Below are 22,384 nucleotides of genomic sequence, written 5' to 3' on the forward strand. Positions count from 1 at the left end.
ACCAATGTTCTTACAATGAATCCTGAGGGGAACATGAACGTGTGCACCAAATGTCATCAATCCATCCAATAGATGTTGAGATATTTCACTCAAAATACAAATGTCAATGCGATAGTGGGGCTAGATGAAAAGTCAGGGATCACCAAAGTCATGAGGATTCGTTATCTTGAAGTCATGTATGTTGGTTCAAAATTTGACTAAATGTCATGGCGATCCATCCAAGAGTTATTGAGCCGTTTCACTTTGGAACAAATTAGTGGATCAAGATTGAAGACTTTTCTGTTCTCTGCTGCCTTTAATTGAACCACATTCAATTAATATATTAATCAATTTCCTGCATTTCTGCATTTTACTACTGTATTTTATTTCTTACACTGTTTTAAAGCAATGAATGTTCTTAATTGTTTTAAAATCTCCTTTTCTTTTGCCTAATGTTTTGATGCTTTTAATGGTTTTATGTGAAGCACTTTGAATTACCTTGTTGTTGAAATGTGCGATACAAATAAACTTGCCTTACCTTGGACAGGGTTCAGTGAGAATAGACTCGATCGTCTTCTCTGCTTGACTGTTTACTGTGAAACGGCTTCCCTATTTGTCTGTGACGCTTGTGCTTTTTTCTAAAGGTAGGCCTTCAGAGATTTTAGTTGGCAATGAATACCTGCTGGTCATCTGGAGGACAATAACTCCTGTGTAGAATTGCGCCCTAGCCTCACAAGCTACGGCGTCGACTCTCTTAGCAATTCATCCTGGATTGGCATATTGATGGTTTCCCCTGTTGGAGTTGCACTTCGTCCACCATTGAGACGTGTCAATGATGACGGCCTCTGTGCGAGTGTGGTAATGGCGTCTGGTGCTCAAGGTGTATTCCGAATCCCTGAGTGAGTGATGAAAGCTCTTGTTCAGGTGTCCTATAAGGTATTGATTGGCTCATGCAGCAGAAACCGCTTTGCATGTGTCTTCCACATCTTCCATCTTTCCAACATGTCCACCGATGGAGTTCATCCAGCAGAGCACTGCATACTGTAAGTTCAAAGAAAACACAGCCTGAAGAAGGCCCGGCCTGTTGTATTGGTTTGTATACACGTCGGTAGAGCGTGTAATGACAAACATAATGACTTTTTTTTTTCTCCATTATAGATGAATGTACTTATTATTTTCTAGCTTATTCGAATAATTTCTGTCGATATAACGACAGTAAATCGTGACAAATTGCCCAAAGACCACGGTGATGTATTCAAATGTCTAGTTTTGTCAAACCAACAGTCCAAACCCCCAATAAATCTTGCAAATTGATATTTCGTCAGTGGATTAATCAAATAATCATTTCAACTCTATGTAGGCCCAGCTGTTTATTTTGTGTCCCTGTTTTTACACTGTGTAATATTGGTAAAATTAATACCACAATCATTTTTAAGGCTTTAATTCATCATCAATATACATCACAAAACGCCTTAAATATGCACAATCACATACTGAGCTATCAAAATATTCATTTAACTACTTGTCATCTTATGTGATGAATAGATGTTTTAATGATTAACATTACAATGTATGAATTTAATGGCATTAATAAAAGATAGTGTGGGCTGGATTGTCCCCAGTTAGATAAATGGCCTGTTTTCAGAGATAGTGTTCCCTCAGTGTTAACACCTGTCACATCTTCACTCACTGTTGGCTGCATCCTGTCAGGTTTCACTCCCGGAAACAAAATGCCTTTTTTGACCCTTTTGAATTTCTGAGCGACAGATTAACGAGGAGTGCAGCATTGACTGGCTGCTGTTCATGAGGCCGATCAAAGGTGATTGGCTGCTTTGTAACCTTCCCCTGTAAATTAATGGTTATGGCTCTTATAAATCTCCAAGGGAGGCAGAACTAGTCTGTCAGATGGTGACTTTTTTGACATTGTTCCCCTCTCTCTCATAGTGATAAAGACAACCACTTTAAACTAGCCCTAGGATATTGACTCCTTAAGTTTAACAGAAGGGCAAACGACAGAGGAGTGGCACGCGTGTCTTGAGATGACTTTGGAAAGTGCCACGATCAGACGTCCCCTCGCTGCGATGACACCTCTCAACAACAAGTGCCGTTTGACATTGTGTGCGTGCCGCTCTCCAAACCAAAACACGAGACTGCACAATTTTGTGCCTCTCAGGAGAAGTCTCGATTGTTGCACTGACGCAGTGCCGAATACCATATGGACCAGCCGATGAAGTGTTTTGGGAGCGGCGTCGACCGTCCCGTCATTTTGTCCTTCAGTGCCACTCGTGGTTCAGTACAGCTGCGATGAGGACGTTGCAATCTGATGCAGCTGCTGCCTTGGCGCTGTGTCCTCTCCGCGTCTTTGTGTGAGGGCGAGGCCACTCTGAGTGCTTTGTGAAGCCGTATGGTCACATGATTTATTCAGCACATTTTTACATTCAAAAAGATTGCTCTTTTCTTTTCTTTTTTTTACTTATGTCAACACAATTTAGGAAAACAAAATTGCCTTTGTGATTGTTTAGGTTGGTTTTGCAACTTTTCTCTCAACATCTTTTCACCACAGTGTGTGGTCTAATTCAGTTTATGATGCGTTGTTTTTCATGATTTTGAAACTGCACAAAGGTCCCAAATGTACAGACATCAGCTCAACAGAGTAATTAATGCATTGCACTGAGACAATTACCAGGGCTACTTTATGCGAGTGTTTTAAAAACACAAATTATCCTCGCAAATGTCCACTTTAGGAGGCAATATGAGCACATTATGCATTTGTTTTTTAATCAGATTTTAAAATTCATACATTGCTTGAATGTCAATGAACATAAAATATATATATATATATATATACATACACCCAACTGTGAGTGTTCTCAAAGACCATTAAGTGCACCATTACATTTTGACCAATTTCTTTGTTTTTTGGGCTTCAAACAAAGAGATGTTTCCCTCGGGAGAAAGAAGGGAGAAAAAAAGTTAGTACCCACCTCAGCTACGGTGTATTTCCGTGACATTTTGTGATCACTGTCTGAATGTCAAGTCTCTTGCTGCAAGCCTGCTGAAAGCAACATTCTTTCACGGAATAAGTTCTTCCTCAATATGACTTCTTTCTCCTCTGCCTCATTTGAATTTAGTTGTAAAGCTTTTTGCATCTTGCAAAGGGTGTAAAGCATAATGGAGGCTATGACGGGCGGTTACTGGAGTGGTGTCACATTAATACGGAATGTCTTCATGGGTTTACTGATGGCATGTTTCTACCTGCTGGACGTTCATGTGCGTACAATGGCTGATTTGAACAGAAACTGGGAAGTGAAAGGAGACCGAGCTCTGCTTATAGATTCATTCCTCATCTCAACGCTTACATGTCCGTTAGTTTCTATCTAAATGTGTTTCTATGTCATCAATGTTTCTGAGAAATGCTGGCTTCATTGATTAGCAGAGACCTGCTCCTTAAATGGGCATGTTGCCTTGTTTCTCATCATCTCCATATATATTAATATAGCTATAGTTCTATCATCGTCACCACTCCGACTCTCCATCGCCGCTGCGCCCCACTTCCTGTCACTTGGATGCACTCATGAAAATGCACTTGAGTGCTTTTCTGTGTCGAGGAGTTTGCTGTGAATATTTAAATGCGATCTCGGCCCCATGTCAAACTTTGTTTGTGCCTTTAGGGCGTCTTCACCAGTCTGCACCACGCATCCCATGTGCGCCTGTTGGTGTCTTTGTGTGTGTGTGTGTGTGTGTGTGTATTAAGAATAAGTAGAGCAGTAGTTGGGTATCAAGACTGGGTAGCATTGTCTCCAGAGTGCTGCTGATGATAATTACTGTAGAAAGAGGCTCTCGGAGGACTGCAGGCCAGCTGCCTGCCTGCCTTGCTGCACTACTGCCATTCACTTACTGTACTACTTTCTTCTAATAGGGCAGACATGTAAAACTTGGGTCATTTCTTTCTTGTCAAGTACTCCGCAGTATCATCTCTTCACTATCTGATCGCATTGAGCAATACTAGGAGAGGCTGAAAGCATAATTGTGCTCATGATTAGTTGAAGAGGATAGTATTCTATAGGAAGGACTCAGGAGGGATCTTTTTATGTGATTTATTCCTAATAAGGCAAATTGGTATCATCCGTATTATAATTCTTATGCTTTAACTTTCTGTCAAAGAACCACAGTATTCCTATTTTGACTGTGGACAGCAGCGGTGACTGGATGAGTCTTGCAGTATATTCAAGGTGGAAACTTTCCATTCAAAGGAGTTTATGGGAATTAACAAGAAGAAAATATGAATAACATGGAAATATACATAGAGGTTATTTGTTCAGACTTCATTGACCATGTCATATACAGATAGAAACACAGTGTTTACTACATCATTAATATATATAATCCATTCATTTGTCAAATGCATACAGTGTAAAATGTGGAGAGTTAGCAACTAGCAAGTTAAATAAAGTACTTTGAAAATTTGGCTGTGTGCAAACCTAGGGCTTAAACATGTAGAAATAATGTTTTACAGTAAAGAATAAATATACATTCATTAAAAACTCCTTAATTAAGCTACATCCCACATTGTAACGGCTAGCTAGCAGTTATTAACGCGTTATAAATGGTGTGCTTTCCTTAATGGCCACTATATGCTATAAGTCTAGGCATTTTCTGCTGAAGGCAGTTCATGGTTACACTTTTAAACTGTCCAGAGATTTCCGTCCCTTTGCAGAGAAAGATTTGTCCCAAATGTCCCCAGATGTCATCAGATCATAATGAAGAACACAACATTTACCCAGGGCAACAGATGAATTCAGTCACGTGTCATCTGTCCCATCGTCAACATTGGCAACTCTAATAGTCAACAGTTGAAGCATTTACAATACATAGGACATTACAATAACTTCACCACTCGAGTATTATCATTGTCATCCATGTTTGTTTCTGCTACCCATCTGGTGATATGACCCAAACACTCGCAAACAAAGTAAGTGAACGTGTCAGCCAAGTGCTATTTTATGCGCTTGGCTGTAAAAAACAAACATTACATGCCTCTGATATGCTGATTAAAAATATTTAGATTCTGCAGATATCATGGCATATTAAATAGCATCAAGTCCAGCGTGGCAGATTAGCTGTGATTCGTTAGTTGGGGAGCTCACTGGTCCACAGTGTGGAAAATTCCCTTCAGCTTCGATACTCACGATATGAATTAAAAACCAGAAACGTGGAAATGTAATAACATTAACACATGATGATACTACGACACTTGGGAGGACGTTTATAAATGCAGAGTTGACTGTAAAATATAGAGGACTAGAGTTAAAGTGTATTTCTAATGTTACGAATTAAATTATTCTTTGGATCTGATATGTATTGCACTCAGCTGCTAATGGTCTCCATATATTTGTAGTTATGTACTCGTTACATTTAAAGTGGTGGAATGGAGATGAAGACAACAAACAAACAGACGTTGTGTGCCTATCAGTAAATAACTCGCACTAGGCTACTCTGGTGGTTGAACCAGAGTTGAACAATCGGTTTATAATGAACAGAAATGTTTTGTCTTTCTGTAAAGCATTTAGTCAATGTATATTTTGAAGTGTTATTTATATAACGTTCATGAGTATGCCATTTTACGATGCTTTTGAGTCTGTGTACTGCAGCACTTCCTTTATCTCGTGAGTGTTTTCTGTCTTCTCAACCACACTAGGACTTTTTGTACTTCTGTTTGCAAAGGATCTTTTGTGATCAAATGTGCCAGGAGTACCATATGGTTGTACTTAGGCTTATTTATTTTAACTCTGTGTTCACATTTACGTTTCCAAGCTTTTTTGCAAATAATTGTTGGATAAAATTAGGGATGCATGGACTAGTCGAGACGCAGCCGGCAGGCTTATTGTTATTGTTATCTTGAACCGTCCTCGGTTACTAAAGTGAAGCCACAGCTGACGTTGATGTTTCGTCACTGATGGATCGTTGTCTCTAACACGGAGAGTTAACATCGCAGAAGCTTCGACCAGAACTATTGAAAAACATCTCGTTTGTCCGTGATGGCAGTGCCAGCTTGATCATATTCTGGATATCTTTTGGGTTCAAAATCTAATCCTAATTGTTAGACCTGTCGGTTAACGTGTCTCGCTGTGACCTTGTGCTACTTCATGTTGAAAGTGGGCCCAACCTGGTCCCGTGACAGCCTCTCATCTGCCATTTTTCTTTCGTCAAAGGAAGAACGAAAAGGGAGACGGACTGGAGACGTGCACCCAGGCAGCAGAGCTGATCCTCCCGAGGCAAACCGTTTAAATGGCGAGGGAAGTGGATGTTTTAAGAGAGGAGGCTCTGCCGGTAACTGACAGCAGTCAAATGAGTCCACAAAACAGGGAAGTCGTTCTGCAGCTTGGCTTGTTAAGGCTGTGACATGCAGGCAGGAAGATAAAGAATGCGTCACTCACAGACTCCAGGTTTGGCTCAACAGACAGACATTTAGTCCAAATCTGTTTTCGTTTTTACCCATGTGCGGTTCTATTTTTATTTCTATTCTATTTTTTTCCGATTTATTCTTCTTACCTATATTGCTGTGCAGACTTTTATGCAATATCGGCCGGTGTTGGAGATCGCCTTTAAAGCATTGCTCCGAATGCCATGCACACTATACAAAGAGCAATAACTGAAACATATGAAGAGTATGGTATTGCAGAGGTGACCTGCAGATGCCCCTCATTACTGCATCGAATTATGCGAGAGGCGAGAGAAGAGGCCAATCTGGATCAACATGTACTGTTCTTTGGCTCGAATGAAGTCTCCCGACAGGCTCTCCCGAGATTGGAATGGCGAAAGCATGCTAATACACTGTGCATTGTGGCGCAGAGAGCCTTGGGTTTGGCATGAACTGTCAATCACCAATCATGCAGGGTTTTGTTTTCAGTTGAGGCCCATTGATCATTGTGCTCAGGTCTGGATTTAAAAACAGTGCTGTGCCCAATTAGAGTGGCCATGTCAAGCTCATTAGCCTTTAATCACTGATAACTATTAGGCCCGAGGGTTAATTATGGTTACAATTCACTTCCTCCATCACTTAATGGTTGAGAGATGTTGAACAGACCCTCCCACCCATGTGTTCTTATTCTGTCCCTCTCATGGATGATGGAGTGACGGGCGATTTTAGAAGGCACACACGTTGCATGTTTTGATCTTTGTTGCTCTTGAATCCATCCTGTGTATTATTATTCCTTGTGTATGCAGTGTTTTTCAAGTATGTACGTATGTTTGATATCTGAATGTTCCATTCATTTTTATGCATGAGAACACAATTTAGTCTTTTTCCCTTTTTACCGTACAAGCCTTAAAAATATAATACACAACAAAGACAGGCATGGTCAACAGTGAGTCTGTTGAGTGTTCGTTCTGTTTTGTATGTTTTAAAGTCAAATTCTGGCTGGATCTAACACATCGCACCTTTTAATTGTTAAGCCTGACGCTGAATGCTGCAGGGTTATTCTTGTCTTTGTCCAGGTCCCTAAGTTTAGACATATGTGAGTAAAATTCACTGCTATGAGTTAACGTAATATTTCCTGAAAAAGCCTTTTCAAATGACATTTTACTCACAGCGGCTTTGTGCCCCAATACACCCACTGTGGTCCAGCACTCTGTTTTAACTATGTCTTTCCCTTGCTAAGTGATACTCGTACTCACCTTGCCTGCCTCCTCCTCTTCCAGTGCACCTGGCGGAGTCCCAGGAGATGGCTCAATCTGCAAGAGTACCAGAGCAAGAAGCTGATGCAAGAGAGTGGCGTGGCGGTCCAACGTTTCTATGTGGCCGACACGGCTTCTGAGGCTCTGGAAGCTGCAAAGAGACTCGGTGAGTAGAGGGGGACACACACACACACACACACACACACACACACACACACACACACACACACACACACACACACACACACACACTAGAGATGCAGTCCACCTATGTCCACTTGACCTCAGAGAAAGGAGCAACCTGTCTTCTGGTGATGGGTGTTTTTTGTACTGGTTTCAATAAGATATGAGTTAGGGTAAAAATCAGGAAAGGAGGAAATATTGTTTTTCTTTGAGTCGTTTTTGTTTATTTAACACAAAAAGCCACACTTTTTAAAAAGCAATATTTTATTGTGTTATAAACACAAGCAGCCAATACCATACACAGTTTTGTAAAACAGCCAAGCTTATTACCGGTACTTAAATTAGGAAATATCTGATTCAAGAATTAAGAAACAAGATTCAGTGAATTGTGAATTTGGGTCGGTCAGTATTGAGGTTTGATTCTCAACCCTCTTTTTAGTTTTTAGATTTGAGATTACATGTTCATAATGTTCCTAAGTGTTCATAATGAGATCGTTTAAGAGTGTTGACCTGTGGTTTGTTTGTAATTACAGTGTAATTGTACTTCCGTACGTTGTGAAACCTTAAGTCCTGTTCGTGCCTCTCTGCAGACCTGCTTCAGGGTTGAAGTTTATCAAATTCAATCTCATCCTCATGCTGTTCATTTATGTGCGGAAGCCTGTATTCTTTTTTTGTTTGTGCCTGCTCAGTTTTTTATCACGCACTCATCCACGCTAATTCGTTTCACAGCCTCTCGTGTTCAGTTTTGCATGTTTTGTTTTCTCCTTTTTTTTATGCGTTTATTTTTAATCCTCGGTTACAATTGGGATTATTGCCCCCACACTCTCGCACAAAGCCTTGCAAGGAAGTGCCTGAAACTCTAACTTAATTCTTGTCACACAAACACATTGTACACACATGAACAAAGATAGTTTAACACACATTTGTATGCACCCACACATAGCGTCCTCTTCCATCTCCTACCTTGCCCTGTTCTATTTCCTTCCCACACACCGAACCGCCCAAGACATACAGTATATATTTCCACCCTCAGCATTATATTTTATTCAGCGTCCTCTCCAACTCCAGCAGTGGCCTGATGATAGTGCATCCAGGTTGGTTGTCAGCCAGCAAGGTGCCACTGTTGCTGCCTTTGGGCTCTCCGGCGCCTGGGGAGCTGCTTTCAATGACCCTGGTTTACGATGCAGACAAAGATAAACTGAATAGGAGGAAGAGGACATATATTGTCATGACAGAACCTATATTGTTTGGTTGGAGAAGAAATGGAGAGACAGAAAACTCAGGACTAAGACGTTAAAAGGCAACAGAAAGCAAATGCAGGATTTGCAAGTCGGCTAGCTTTTGGATGGTTATGGCATAGTTTTGTCCTGACGACTGAATAGTGGCAACATTGCATGTATGGGTTATTGTAGAACACATTTCGGGACATTTTTATGTTGAACTGCAAAATAAGGTCCGTGCAGAGGGAAAGGAACTTTATCCAAATGGTGGCTGGAAGTGATTTATCATTGCGGATTGTCCACTGCAGTGGAGGGAATTGCATGGCTGCAGTTCAGAAATGTTTTTATTGGTTTCCTCAACCGATATTTCAAGCTCAGGAGCAGAGAACTTTTTTTTGCACTCTATTACTTTCTAGAAATTGACCAGACACGTGTTTAATAGCCCAGCAGCCGCTCTTAATGAGCAGCGGTGCATTCAAATGAACTTGGCTGTGACCACTTGCGTCCTGAGTGTTAGTTAATTCCCGGCTAAATTGAAAACATGCGCCACCGCAAATCTTCGCCACTCAGGCAGTGATTTTCGGTTGGCTTAGTAAATCAACCCCTTGATTCCCACAGCGTGCTTCAGAGCTGCTCTATCTTCTTATCTCCATTCATGCACTAAGCATTGGTCAGTGTCCTAGTACGTGTGTGTGTGTGTGTGTGTTTCTCACACTTTGTGTATCCTGTGACAATTGCTGGCGCACCATTAAGAGCATGAAAGCGAGCATCCACGGACGCTTCATTTCTTCAGATACACACCGTGTCTTTTCATGCTGTCCCATGGATGTGGACGGCTCGCTCTCGGGCCATGTTAGGTGACGGAGAATGAGAGAAAAAGGGGGAGTTCAGTGGCCTCTTTAGTTCAGATCTGTTGGGCTGAAATGCGAAGTGAGACTTGTCGAGCTCTGGCCCCGGGCCGAGAGGGGGGGGAGGCAGGGTGTGAAGCCAGCCCACGGAGCTCCGCTTCATGGCTTTCCACCGTAGAGGACACGGGATACGGCTCCATACGGGGGATAAGGAGGGCTGGAGCTCTCTGAGCTGACCAGGAGTGACTCAAACTGATTTCTGTGTGGTGCTGATATCCTGCTGTGAGCCCGTGGTTCCCTGCATACACAGTAGAATGAATCAGTCAGGCATGGAAGCACAGACGCAGATGAATAGCATGCGTAGCGTGAGCTTGCCCACATGAAACACACACACACACACCAACCAGTATTCTCCTCTCCGCTCCACTCACTTAACCATGAAGTGTTTAAGTTGACAGTTCAATTGCAGCTATGCCATATAGAAACTCTTCTCACTCCTCTTGTGTACTATAGAGTGGTCCAACTCTCCTAAAGTGGACACCGATTGATTTGTTCTATTACCGCGAAGGAAAAACAGCTTAAAATCTTTCTCCGTCTCTATCAAAACATTTAAAAAAACCAGATTCCGACATGGACCATTGATTCCCTTTACCTTGATTGACAACTCAGGGGAGCGTTTACATCGTGGCAGATGGGTGACTCACAACCAGCACGTGGCTCATTGAAAGTAGGGCCCCATACTGGGCGAGCAGTGCAGGGAGGTATCAGAAAGTCCAAAGTTTTTGTAATGTGCACTCAACTGGGACACTGAAAGAATGGCACTCTAACTCTCGCTGTGTATCCAAAACCAATGAACCAGATCTCTGTGTGTGTGTGTGTGTGTGTGTGTGTGTGTGTGTGTGAAACACAGCCTAAGGACCATGCTATAGTTTTGAAAAGTAAACTTTTGGACCTCGAGGTTACACAACATTTAACACAACTTTAATATTTCCTTTGATTGAAAATGTTATTGGTGTCATATTTGTGGATATTATCCACCTCTCAACTGCTTTTTAGACATTCGGACATTCTCTTTTTTTTGTCTGGTTGTAGAGCGAAGACAATTTATGCTTCCAAAAACGTGCGTTGCTCCTCAGCAGTGAATGTGGAAAGTACAAGTAAACGTCTCTCTGGCAGAATCAATAATTGATGTTTGTAATGCGATGCTACGATGGAATGCAGCAGTGGACTTTAAACCAGCTGTTCTGTTTCCTTGCTTTCTAAAGTTTCACCCAAAAGCGGTCCCGGAAATCAAGCTACAAATGTTTGTGGTGCAAACCCAACACACAGCCCATTAAAGATGGATACGATCAAGTGTCTTTTGTTGGCGCCTTTCACTCAGTGCTTCACCAGGCTCGTGAAAAACATCAAGGACTTGAGTAGGAGAGCACTTAAGTAAAAGAGTTCACAGTCACACATTACAAATAGTACCCATTAGTGTAAAAAAACAAGCTCAATGTCATCAGATGGAAAACTACAAAATATAATAAAAGTTTGAGTTCAGACACATCATCAATCCATCTCAATGTGGAGCAAAACGTGCTCATTGGATGAAGCACGGGCACACCTAAGATGGTGATGCTGCTTTGGGAAATGGAGCAAGAGTTATTCCAGGAAAACCACTTGAAAGAGTTTTGTGACACCTAATACGTCACTCAAATAACTCCATATCTGAAAAAAGAAATTGTGGGTGACACCGATTTGATAGAAGTGGTCTTCTTTGCCAGATCCCCTTCATATTTGGCTAAATATGTTATCGATAACTGTGTAGAGCTTCAGTCAATGCAAGAAAACTGAATTGCTTTTTCCTTTTGCAGTGATGTGAGCGCTGTCACCTTAACACACAAATGCAGGTTTTTTCCCCACAAAGACCTGGTTGCTATCTTGCACTTTTGAGACATCAAAGCAAGTCCGGTAATTAATATAGATTCCGTGTTTGCACGGACACACACACACATACACACACACACACACACACACACACACACACCTGTGGCCTGCTAAAGCCAAAGAGAATGTGATTATGCAGTCCACTTTGTGTGTCGCCACCAGCTTGACAGATGCATCTGTTGAGCAAATCTTGATGGATTTTCAGTCTGAATTTTAAATCAAAACCACATTCCCCCCCCCCCTCCCCCCCGTTGCTTGCTTCGAGAGCCCTTCGTGTCTGTCATGGCTCCTGCCTCTCCCGGCAATCATTCACTGACAAAAGCAGTGCGTGATGAATGGGAGCAACATACACTCGCGCATGTGTACACCTCATATCGGATGAGTTCGGAATACGTTGTCTTATATCTTAACCGTTGTCATCATCCTGACTTTTCTTTGAAAAATTGTGCTGCGATGACATTTTCTGTATCTTTCTGTTTCCCTTCTCGCTCTCGCTCTCTCTTTCTCTCTTTCTCTGTCTCTCTCTCTGTCTCTTGTGTTCAGTTTTGGAAGTTCCCTTAATTTCTTTCGCTCCTCATTCACCTCAGTCTACCTCTGCCTCTCTTCTTCACTTTGTACTTAGCACAGCCTCACTGCCAGAATGATGATTAACAGAGGTGGGAAGCGTTTTAATTTATTTCACCCTGCTATGAATATTCAGTGTAAACAGCAGTTTTTATGCATGCTGTCAAGTCTCATGTGTGCTTATTAGAGGGATAGTTAGTTTGATATTTTGGCTTCCTGAATAATAGCGAGCTACCTTGACATAAGCCAACTCATTGATGGAGCAGGTGTGTGTGTGTGTGTGTGTGTGTGTTTGCAGGTGTGCAGATTTGGTTATGCTTGGCCTTTTATGATGGTGTGTGAGAAAGACAGGAAGAAAGAAGCTATAGAATTTATTCATTTGACAAATGTGTCTCCATCAGTTTCATTCTGCCTCGCATTGCTGCCTAAAGCCGACACGCTTGAAAGCTTTCCAAATGTAGTTGACTGAGGTAAACATTCGTTCCTGCATGAAAAAACATAAACCGTTTTCTTGGCCACGCTATATACAGTATATTTATTTAGTGGTTTCTTTATTCCAGAAAAGGTGAAGTGCTCTTTTTCTTTGCCTACTGGGGATCCTCAACAGCTCAAGTCAATGAGGCTTCCACTGTGCCACAGATAATGTGTAAATAAGAGTAGCTCAAGGCCGGGCACACGGTGTATTTTGAAGTGATTGTTGTCTGCTCATTTAGTTGTGGCAGCTGAGATCCCCACTATGCTTCTGGCCTGTGGTCTTCAAAGTGAGACGGATGTCGTTGAAAACCAGCAGCTAGCATCTTTCCACACAATCCTGGCTCAAAATGTGTTGTGCCAAGCACCACCAGCATTAATGCCGCCATCACAGTGTGTGGAGGGTTTTGCTGTTGTCCAATGTTGAAAAACCACCCAGGAGCGGAGGCATGCACCGGCACACCGAGGGTTTGCTGAGATAATTTGATCTCTCCCTTCATAAAATCCAGTGGTATGGATTTCCCATTGTGCGCTGAGGTGCAGAAGAGGCTCCCTACACAGCAGCCTCCCAGACACATCCACTGCGTATCCTCCGTCGCTAACCGTGTGGAGCAACATGTGGCACGCCAGAGCCAGGGGCATGTCTGGAGGAGCCAGAGGGTCGAGGCAACTGTGACGGCGACTGGGAGGACAGACGTGAAGCTCCCCGCCATACAGTCCTGCATATTTCTGCTTTGCTGTGTAGGGTACGGCGTGTACGCTTTTGGATAACCTCTTGGTGAATGGAGCTGATACGATGGTTGTAAAAGGGTTACTTTGGACTCTTTGTTTTGATATTTAATTTGATATTTGCACCTATTCATAAAGTTCTCAGCAGTGACGATACATTAGAATGGTTTGTTGGTAAGGGTTTTAAATACAATGCTTCAGGCGCATATGGTGCGGCATAACACCCATGCTCACACTTTGTGTGCCTCCACATTTATTTTGATGGTGATATCAACAGTGGCGCTTTCTCTGGCAGGGTGCAGAAAAGCAATTACACCTCCGACTGGGCCTGGTAGTGGTTTATGAGCTCATCTAGAGAGTACCAGATGCTTCTTCACGAACCCAACACGCTGTCTAGCGTGTACCATCTGTCATAGAAACGCTCCTTCCCCACACGGGCATCACCGCAAGCCACTCCGGGGACTTCCTTATCCATGCGTGACGTTTACGTCTCTCCCGAGTCCTCCCCCATTCTCCTCCTCTGAGATGCTGCGCTTGGCTTTTTCTCCGTTGTCTTTGTCTCAGATGTTACCCTGTCAGTAGGGGTGTCACGGATCACAAACCTCACGGTTCGGTTCGGATCACGGTTCAGGAGTCACGGTTCGGATCATTTTTCGGATCAACAAAGAAAAGGGGAGGAGACAAACATAACTTTGCTTTCCATTTATTCATTAAAGAACTTCAAGAACACTTAAAGCAAAGAACTTTGGGCGATAGTCTTACATGAAAACAAAAATATTGAAGATGTCCAATTTGAAACAAAATGAAATAAATAAATAAAAATAATACATTCAAGAATTCTGTTAAGTTTAAGTGCAACATGAGGTATGTTGATATCCTCGTCCTTTGATCAATACTGAAAGAAAGAAACAGCCAGTGAGCTTCCACTGTTTACACTGAACTGAACTGCTCAGCAACAACTTGGGTCTGTGTTTACTTCCTGTCAGGTTATGCCATTCAAATACACAATAATGTTTACCATTACTGTGACATTATTTTCAAAAAGATGAGAATATCTCCATTGTCTGGGGAGAGGGTCGACCGGAGCCACGTTTCTGTGGTGACTGGAATATTATTGGGCCTGTCCAGCTTCACTCTGATACTTCTGTCAGCACCTGAACCAGGTGTGTGTCTGTGTGACGCTCACAGAGGGGGCGTGTCTACAGCACCGGACTAAGAATCACTCCGCCGTGGTGAAAGCGGTCTCTGCAGTCTTTTCCTTCTCATAGAGGTCTGGAACAGCTTCACACTGAAGTGGGTGTGTGAATGGATTTCGTAGCGTGGCTCAAGCATTTTAACCAGATTTAGAAATCCTTTGTTTTCTACAACGGAGTGTCCCGTCCAGTTATATATTTAATGCCGTTGTTGCAATTGTTGCCGTCCCGTGACTTGTTTGTACAACAGTGTCGTATAAGGCCTCCGTCCTTTGTCATCAAATTCCATTATGCTCAGCTCTCGATGTGCGATATCAATCCTGTCTCACCAACACCGACTCTCGTGTCGAAGTGTACCTGAGCAATACACTGAACCCCCGGCGCCGATCAATGGCAGCCCACTGCTCCCTATATACAGGGATGGGTCAAATGCAGTCGTCAAATTTCGTGTATGTGTAACATGTATATGACAATAAAAATGGTTTCTTCGTCTTCAATGACTAAGAAAGTGTTTGGACAAACCAAACATTCGTGTAGTGTTGAATAGGAAAAAGTCGCAGCTCTACTATACACCTTGTGGACACATGGGACCTGCCTTCTTCACTGACAAATACATCTTACTGTCAAACATGGTACATGTTCAAGCCTATCCTTTACCTCGCGCTCCCTCCTTCTCAGTCCCCACTAGAGCCGCCTCGTGCACTTCAACACTTCAAGCGCCTTTTAAGACCACTTTCATCTTCCCCCTTCAGAAAATGAGGCAGAGTCTCTGGTGAAAAGCGCTGACAGTTTCGGTCAGTGCCGAGTATAGTTGACTCAACCACGGGCCTTTCACTTCTGTCTTTGTCTGAAGTAGTGCGAGGACCCTCTCAGAGCGTTGTGTGTTTGTACACCATCTGGACCCCATGTCCTCTTCTCATTGGTCCACTGGGCCGAGGCCACGGAGGCAGCTGCTCATCTGTTTATCTTTCCATTGGTTCTAGAACATCAAAAGAACATGCAGCCTCAGTCTCACGGAGTATTGCACGTGTATTAGCATCTTTATGCCATTTCATTTCCATTGGCGAGCGGCTACAATTGTCACCTTCGTTGTTTCCAATGTAAACACACGGCGGTCTGGCTGTGAAGGCAACGGTGTCGCGGAGAAACGGGGTCTGTTTCATGATGTCCGTTTTGAAATGGGTGAACTCATGAGCCATTGTGGGAGGGGAAGGACACCGGAAACATGAGACCCAATGGACTTTGTGTATATGTTCTCGAGTTCTACAACGATGCGAGACAAGAGAGGTTAGCAAGCTCTTTTTATAATGAGGTCACCTGCAGCAGTCATGGTGTCGGCGTAAGATGAGGAAGTGTGAGTGCAACTTCATAAAAAAGCTACTGACAAAAGATACTCACAGACTGAGTTTAACTTTGTTGGTGCACCACCAGTGTTTATTAAGTCCAAAACACTTGTCATGTGATGCATCATGATGCTGCTAGCAATCAACAACAGACACGTACAGCATGGTATATACAGTTAAGTGAATTGTTGTTGTGAATTTTGTGGGTATATTAACTTTTTACACTACTGACATGGGGAAATTTGGACCACTTTCTACAACTGTACACTGCAAATGGGCAATTTGCAAAGGACTAAAGTTATATGATTACAGAATCATAGATTGTTCTAATTCACTTCGCTGCAAATGTGCAACCACTAACCGTGCTGCTGCTGTTCGTGGCCAGAGTTTGAAACAAGTAGTGTATCACGTTCATAACTTCTACGTAAATGGGTTGAGGCCCATTTACATGGCGATTAACTGGTAATGTGAAGTCAAAACAACATAGTTCTTTCGTCTGCATTTTACCTTCACAGTCTCTTCTCTTTTGCTTGAGTCCCTCTCTTTTAAGACCTCTCGTCTTTTTCTCTTTTCGTCTTCCTCCAATTTGTTCACTCACTCCCGTCTGCTCTTTCATTTTGCTTCAATCTGTTGTTGCTCTCTTGTGCTCAGCGTTGTGTTGCTCCGTCTCTGTCTGTAGTGCCTAACACCCCTCTATCTATGCCCCACCCCTCCTGTAAAAGAAAACCAAGCGCTACAGCAGTACCTCAGTGTCTTCGTTTGCCACTTTAATCAAATTGTAGGGGAACTAAATGAGTGCATGTGAGTCAGCTGGAGAACGCTGCGGGTATCCCCATCTCGCCACCCAACTCCTCTGCGGGGCTCCCCGTTGATGGACGGAGCAGCTCTGGTCCCTTCAGAGGGCTGGCCTGTCTCAGGGAGACAGATGTGCGTCTGCAGTTGTCCTGTCGCCAGTACGTGCTGAGATCACACACACTGGGAGAGGATGGAGACCGCGACCTACTGACAGACACCTCGCCAACTTCATTCAGAAACGCCTCTTGGCTTTTCCAAGGGCCTGTTGTCTTCCCATACATTGTCTTGCGCTTAGGGTCTCTTGTGTAGCAAGGGAACGCCGTGCATCGGAAATTGTCTTAACAGCTGTAAATAGGCTTTGCCAGGTAAAGCGGCCTGTCTCTCAAAGAGCTGATTTATGTAAGCAGCTTAGTGTTTCCACCTCCTCATTACGCACTCCAACCTATTCATGTTGCGGGTGAGACATCGAATTACTTCAGACACATCCCCCTCTATCGTATTAGGATGATACTGATGTGCCAGTAGAAGTGAACATGTAGCCTATTATTTGTTGTCTGGGTGCTTTGCGTGAATGCAGGCGTTCTAGTCGTGTTAGTACTAGTTGGAGTTATGAGTTAAGTCAAGTCCAGAGAAAAGGAATCGTACTAGTGGAGTGAAATGTACAAAACATCATTGGGCTTTGTTGTCGGGACCGCCAACCATTAGGCAAGCTTCATTACCCGTCAGAGGAAGCGGCATTGCAAGTAGTGCTCTGGCCCCACCAGTGCAGCAGCAGCAGCAGATGTGGTTGGCTTTTGGAACGGTCTGATCTGCTATTATTCATGCTGAACTGATGAAAAATGTTGAGTCACAGTAATGAGAAGTGAGCAGCTCATGTTTGTGCAGCCATCTCGATCACTTATTTAAAATATTTGCCGGAACACGCATTGTGTGCAACCCAGAGTTGGTACTTTTCTGGATAACTGTCTCATGATAGAAATAAATGTTTTCGCAGAGACTTTGTTATCAAACGGAATGATTCTCCCCACTGATAACCCCCGTAGTCATTAAGCACCCATCGGTCCACAACGCCATTATCATTACCGTCACCCCTCTGGTTGCACGGCGGTGGAAAACCCTCTTGTCAGGGATTTGAGCTGCACCTCTCCGTCGTGTGAGAGGAGACCAGCGCTATCGCAGGATGTCATTAGAAGTGTTGTCTATGTCTGAAAGCCTGGTGGACTTGTCCCCTAATCAGCACTCGGCCGTCATGCCAGCGGTGGCTGGAGGAGGTGTCACATAGATATCCTCCTCCACTGAGAGGCACTGAGATGGCATCATTAGAGGGAGAGACGCTCACATTGACGGCGGGCTTCACCAGTAAAGACAGTGACATATTAAGTTGGAGCGAACCAAGAGGTCAAATTGTTATCTTCGACCTTTTTTCTTTTTTTGTTGTTGTGTCTAAATCTTTGTTTGTCCCTTGTTATACAAGTCCCAACATTTGGTCGTACAGACATGCCAGTAGCAAGAGGACTTTGCGGAGCGTGGTCAGGTTTGATCAACGTTTGTTGACGTTTCAACCTCAACTGAACAGGGAAACATGTTCAGCTTGAAGAGTTCCAAGGCCATTATATGTCAGCGTAGGTGAAAAACCGAATGTTTTTATTTTCATATCTTTTCTTTTTGGTTCACCCGCCTTCAGAGCATGAATGGACAGTCATTTTCTGCATGACATTTTCACAGTCTGGCAGGATTGGAAACGGTAAAAGTTGATGGAAAGCTGCACCGGTCCAAGATGATGCCAGCATTACCGCTGTGGTTAAAGGAAGTCATCACACTAAATATCTAAGTGTAAATATTGAACGCGGTTAACCCTGTCAAATGGCCCTACCGATGCCAAAGTGGAATTTAGGGCTCTCGCAACAAAAGAAATGAGTTGCACTCATACGATTTTGTCAAATTACCGATTAGTTGAGTTTCTCCACAGAGAATCGCACAAAAACACCGCTTTAAATCTTGTGTGTGCCGCAGATGTGCTCATGTTTCTTGGAAATAAGTCATTCAGCATGAAAGATGTCTAATCAACGAAAGAAATCTTAGTGGAATAAGACAAACGACGAACCCTAGTGTGTTTAAATATATATTGTGACGCAATGGCTAGTACACTGAACATTGTCAGGCTATTAACATCAATCAATAAAGGGAAACAGCGTGACCATGTCAAGTTTGCTACTTGCAATCAGTAAAGCTAATCAGATTGATGCCCTGTTTTACCTCATCAATATCCTGCATTGTATTTGGTACTTTTAACCTACTTATTTTAGGTAATTAGTTAATTGTTCCCAGTGTCAGTGAGTCGTGGATGTGGCACAGCCCCGAGGAAGAGTAAGTCAGAAGCTGGAGCCGCTCCAATAGCTTTCTGAAGCTATCAGTATGCAGTTGACCACATAATTGACGTTATTTAAAGACGCGCCATGTGTCACTAGATGGAAGCAAATGGAAGCACAGATTGTTGTTTGTTTTTATACTCATAAGTGCTGCCCGGAATACCCCTGAATTATGAATTATGTTTCAGCCGCTTGGCTCTAACTCCAAACAAACAATGGGATATAGAACAATTATACGTCTAAAGTAAGCTATTTGTTATAATGGTCCTACAGATTGTCATTTCAGACCTTTGCCTTTTCTAAAGACGATGTTTGGCAGCAATTAACACTCTCCTGCAACATAACCAGGAGGCTTACTGTCATGATGAGCACAGATCCTGAATTATTTTTCTTTGTGTGTGTGTGTGTGTGTGTGTGTGTGTGTGTGTGTGTGTGTGTGTGTGTGTGTGTGTGTGTGTGTGTGTGTGTGTGTGTGTGTGTGTGTGTGTGTGTTACTCTCTCCCAAGAGTTTGATTAGTCGTCTCCATTTAGCCGCCACATTACTTTCATTACAGCACACATGCACGCCGGGGAGGGACGCCCTGTTCCTTTTCTCTCTCTCTCCATGCAGATGGTAGCCACATCTCACTCTCTCTGGATTGGGCAAACAGCCTGAAATCCGTCCCTTACCAGCCACCATCCCCCCCACCCCCCCTTCTCATGGCACAGACCTCGATGGCTTTGTTAAATATCAGACCAAAGCTCACTCTGCTGCTGTCCACCCATTGGCTGCGTGGAGAGTTAAAGCGGGGGTGGAAGAGAATAGGTATTTCCAAAGTGCACAGAGAGAAAGAGGGTGAAAGCGACACTGATTGTGGACGCGACGTTCTCTGTGCCAGCTGCTGTCACTGGCAAGCAGACTGGGAGTTGATTTTCACTCATTACTGGGAAATGAGTTAGGCCTGAGGATGATGACCGCATTACTCAGATCGCATGCGATGTGATCGGAGATGTTGTGCGATGTTAATCTCCTCCTCTGTGTCCCCAAGATATAGAGAATAAATGGAGATGGAAATCTTCCTCCGCATCTTCACAGTGGGCCATGTGTGATACAATTGGAAGCGGAGAACTGATTATGCAACCCCCCCCCCCCCCCCCCCCAAATAAAGGGGTTTTCATCCAACCAATAATTTAATAACCAAACTACTATCTGCAGGAGGTGTTTCTAATTACTGTGACAAGTCAAATAAATGAGTTGTTGTGTATGAGGTGCAGATATACAGTACGGAAAACATGAAGGCATCTTGACCAGAATGTACGATGTTGCCTCGCCACCTTTTTGCCGCCTTTACTGATTAACTTCAGACATGTGCCCTTCTTTCCCCTTGCTCAACGCGGTGTCTGGGTTGAACATAAAGGCATGACTTGTCTCTGATTTGAACATGCTACTCCTCCCTTTTCCATCCACTCATCATTCCGCTCCGCACTCATTAGGGACCAACCCTTTGTCAGGGTGTTGGAGGCCATCTCACGTCTGTCATACGACCAGATAATGGGCGTCCTGCTCTTTACCATGCGCCATGTTCACTCTGATCTTTGAGGCCATCATTATCCTCTGTGTGTCCCTGTGGGTCTCAATGTTAACCACCGCGTGTGGTGTGAGTCTTTTTTTTTGCGTTTTCTGTGAGAATGGTATACATAGTTTCATCATGCAGTCTTTGCAATGCAGTGTGAATGCATTTTATTACAGCGTACCATTCATAATTGCTGACACCGCTATAACATCTCATAATATGCAGGCTTGCGATCGGTTACTCGGGCAGAAGGAATGAACACCTGCTTCGTTCTCACGCCATTACCTTACCTGGAACATTGCATGCCTTTTTAATATATTTAACACACCCTCGCTTTTTTTAAAGTCCTCATCAATGTGTCAATACTCTCGCCTTTCTTTCTCCACACCTCAAACAATGCAATCTCCCTATTAGACTTCACATCTTTGTTCTTCCACTCGTTTCCTTTTTTTTGTTTTTCTTCTTCTTCTTTCAAGCAAAAGTCATTTCCTCTGTGCCGTTCCTCTCCGCTGCACATGCCCACAGGACACTATTTCATCTTGCTTTGAACTCTTTTTAATTTTGCGCAGTGGCAGTTTTTTATGAACATATTTATTCATTTATGACTCCTCTCAAAGCCCTTTGCATATGAGCACACCTTTATTCTCTCGTTCTCCCTTTTTTTCTGTCTCCCCTCTCGGCTCTCCACAGAAAACGGGCCTGACTGATGCAGTGTTGGTTTAATCCCTGCCACCCTGTCGGAGGCTATTTTCTCTCGGTCCTTTTTCTCACTACAGCAGCAGTGAGCACGGACAGAGTTTTTTTTTTTTTGTTGTTTTAAGCTCTCTCAGCTCACCAGCTCCTGTCTAGACGTTCTCCACACTGCTCGTAGAGGATTTTTTTTTAATTATTTCTTCTACGCTGTCAAAAGAGGGGCCTGTCTCCAGCCATGAAGGTCAAGGCGTCTTCCTAGTGACCGCACGGCAGATCATCCCCTTCCACTCTCCACAACACCCACTTCCCACCCGGATGGCAGCCACCTGTCAGTGGCTGATCTCCCCCACCTAGATAATAATAACCTAGCCAGAACCCATCTTTCATCAAGTGTCCTGGCTCCATTTGAGTAGAGGGCGATTCGGGGCAGGATGCTGAGTGGAGCCTCTTCCTGATGTGCGAGCTCCTGCAAGGTGGTAGTGACAGCAAAGGGGAAGCAGGGGGGGGGTTATTTAATTGAAACAAGGTCACGTGAAAGTTTCCAATGGATATTCATGCTGCCCAGACGGTGATATTTATGGTGAATCCCTTACTCTTCATGTAGCGCCACTAAGAGGTCAAAGTTCTGACTTATCCAGTGAAATATCTCTATCGACAAGATGAACTCAATAACTATTCGATGGAGAGCCATGAAATGTGGTTCTGACATTCATTCTCTGACGTTTCCTGTCGCGCCATTGTCAGGTCAAACCTTTTACTTGTTGAATTCTTGCAATACTACATTCATACATAATACATTCCCAGCATTCTTAGCGCTACGAGTGCTGTGTGTCGGGCT

General features: G+C 43.4%; 1 protein-coding gene across 2 annotated transcripts in view; it reads left to right on the plus strand.

Moving 5' to 3' along the window:
* suclg2 (succinate-CoA ligase GDP-forming subunit beta) overlaps positions 1 to 22,384 on the plus strand; it is a 76,678-nt gene that overhangs the window by 6,236 nt on the left and 48,058 nt on the right. For both annotated transcript variants that reach the window (XM_079297289.1, XM_079297288.1), the window contains exon 2: positions 7,681 to 7,822. In XM_079297289.1, the coding sequence (XP_079153415.1) occupies positions 7,681 to 7,822 (142 nt within the window). The remainder of the gene's footprint in view (positions 1 to 7,680; positions 7,823 to 22,384) is intronic.

This window comes from Melanostigma gelatinosum (assembly GCF_949748355.1).
Source record: "Melanostigma gelatinosum genome assembly, chromosome: 3".
In the NCBI taxonomy this organism is placed as follows: Eukaryota; Metazoa; Chordata; class Actinopteri; order Perciformes; family Zoarcidae; genus Melanostigma; species Melanostigma gelatinosum.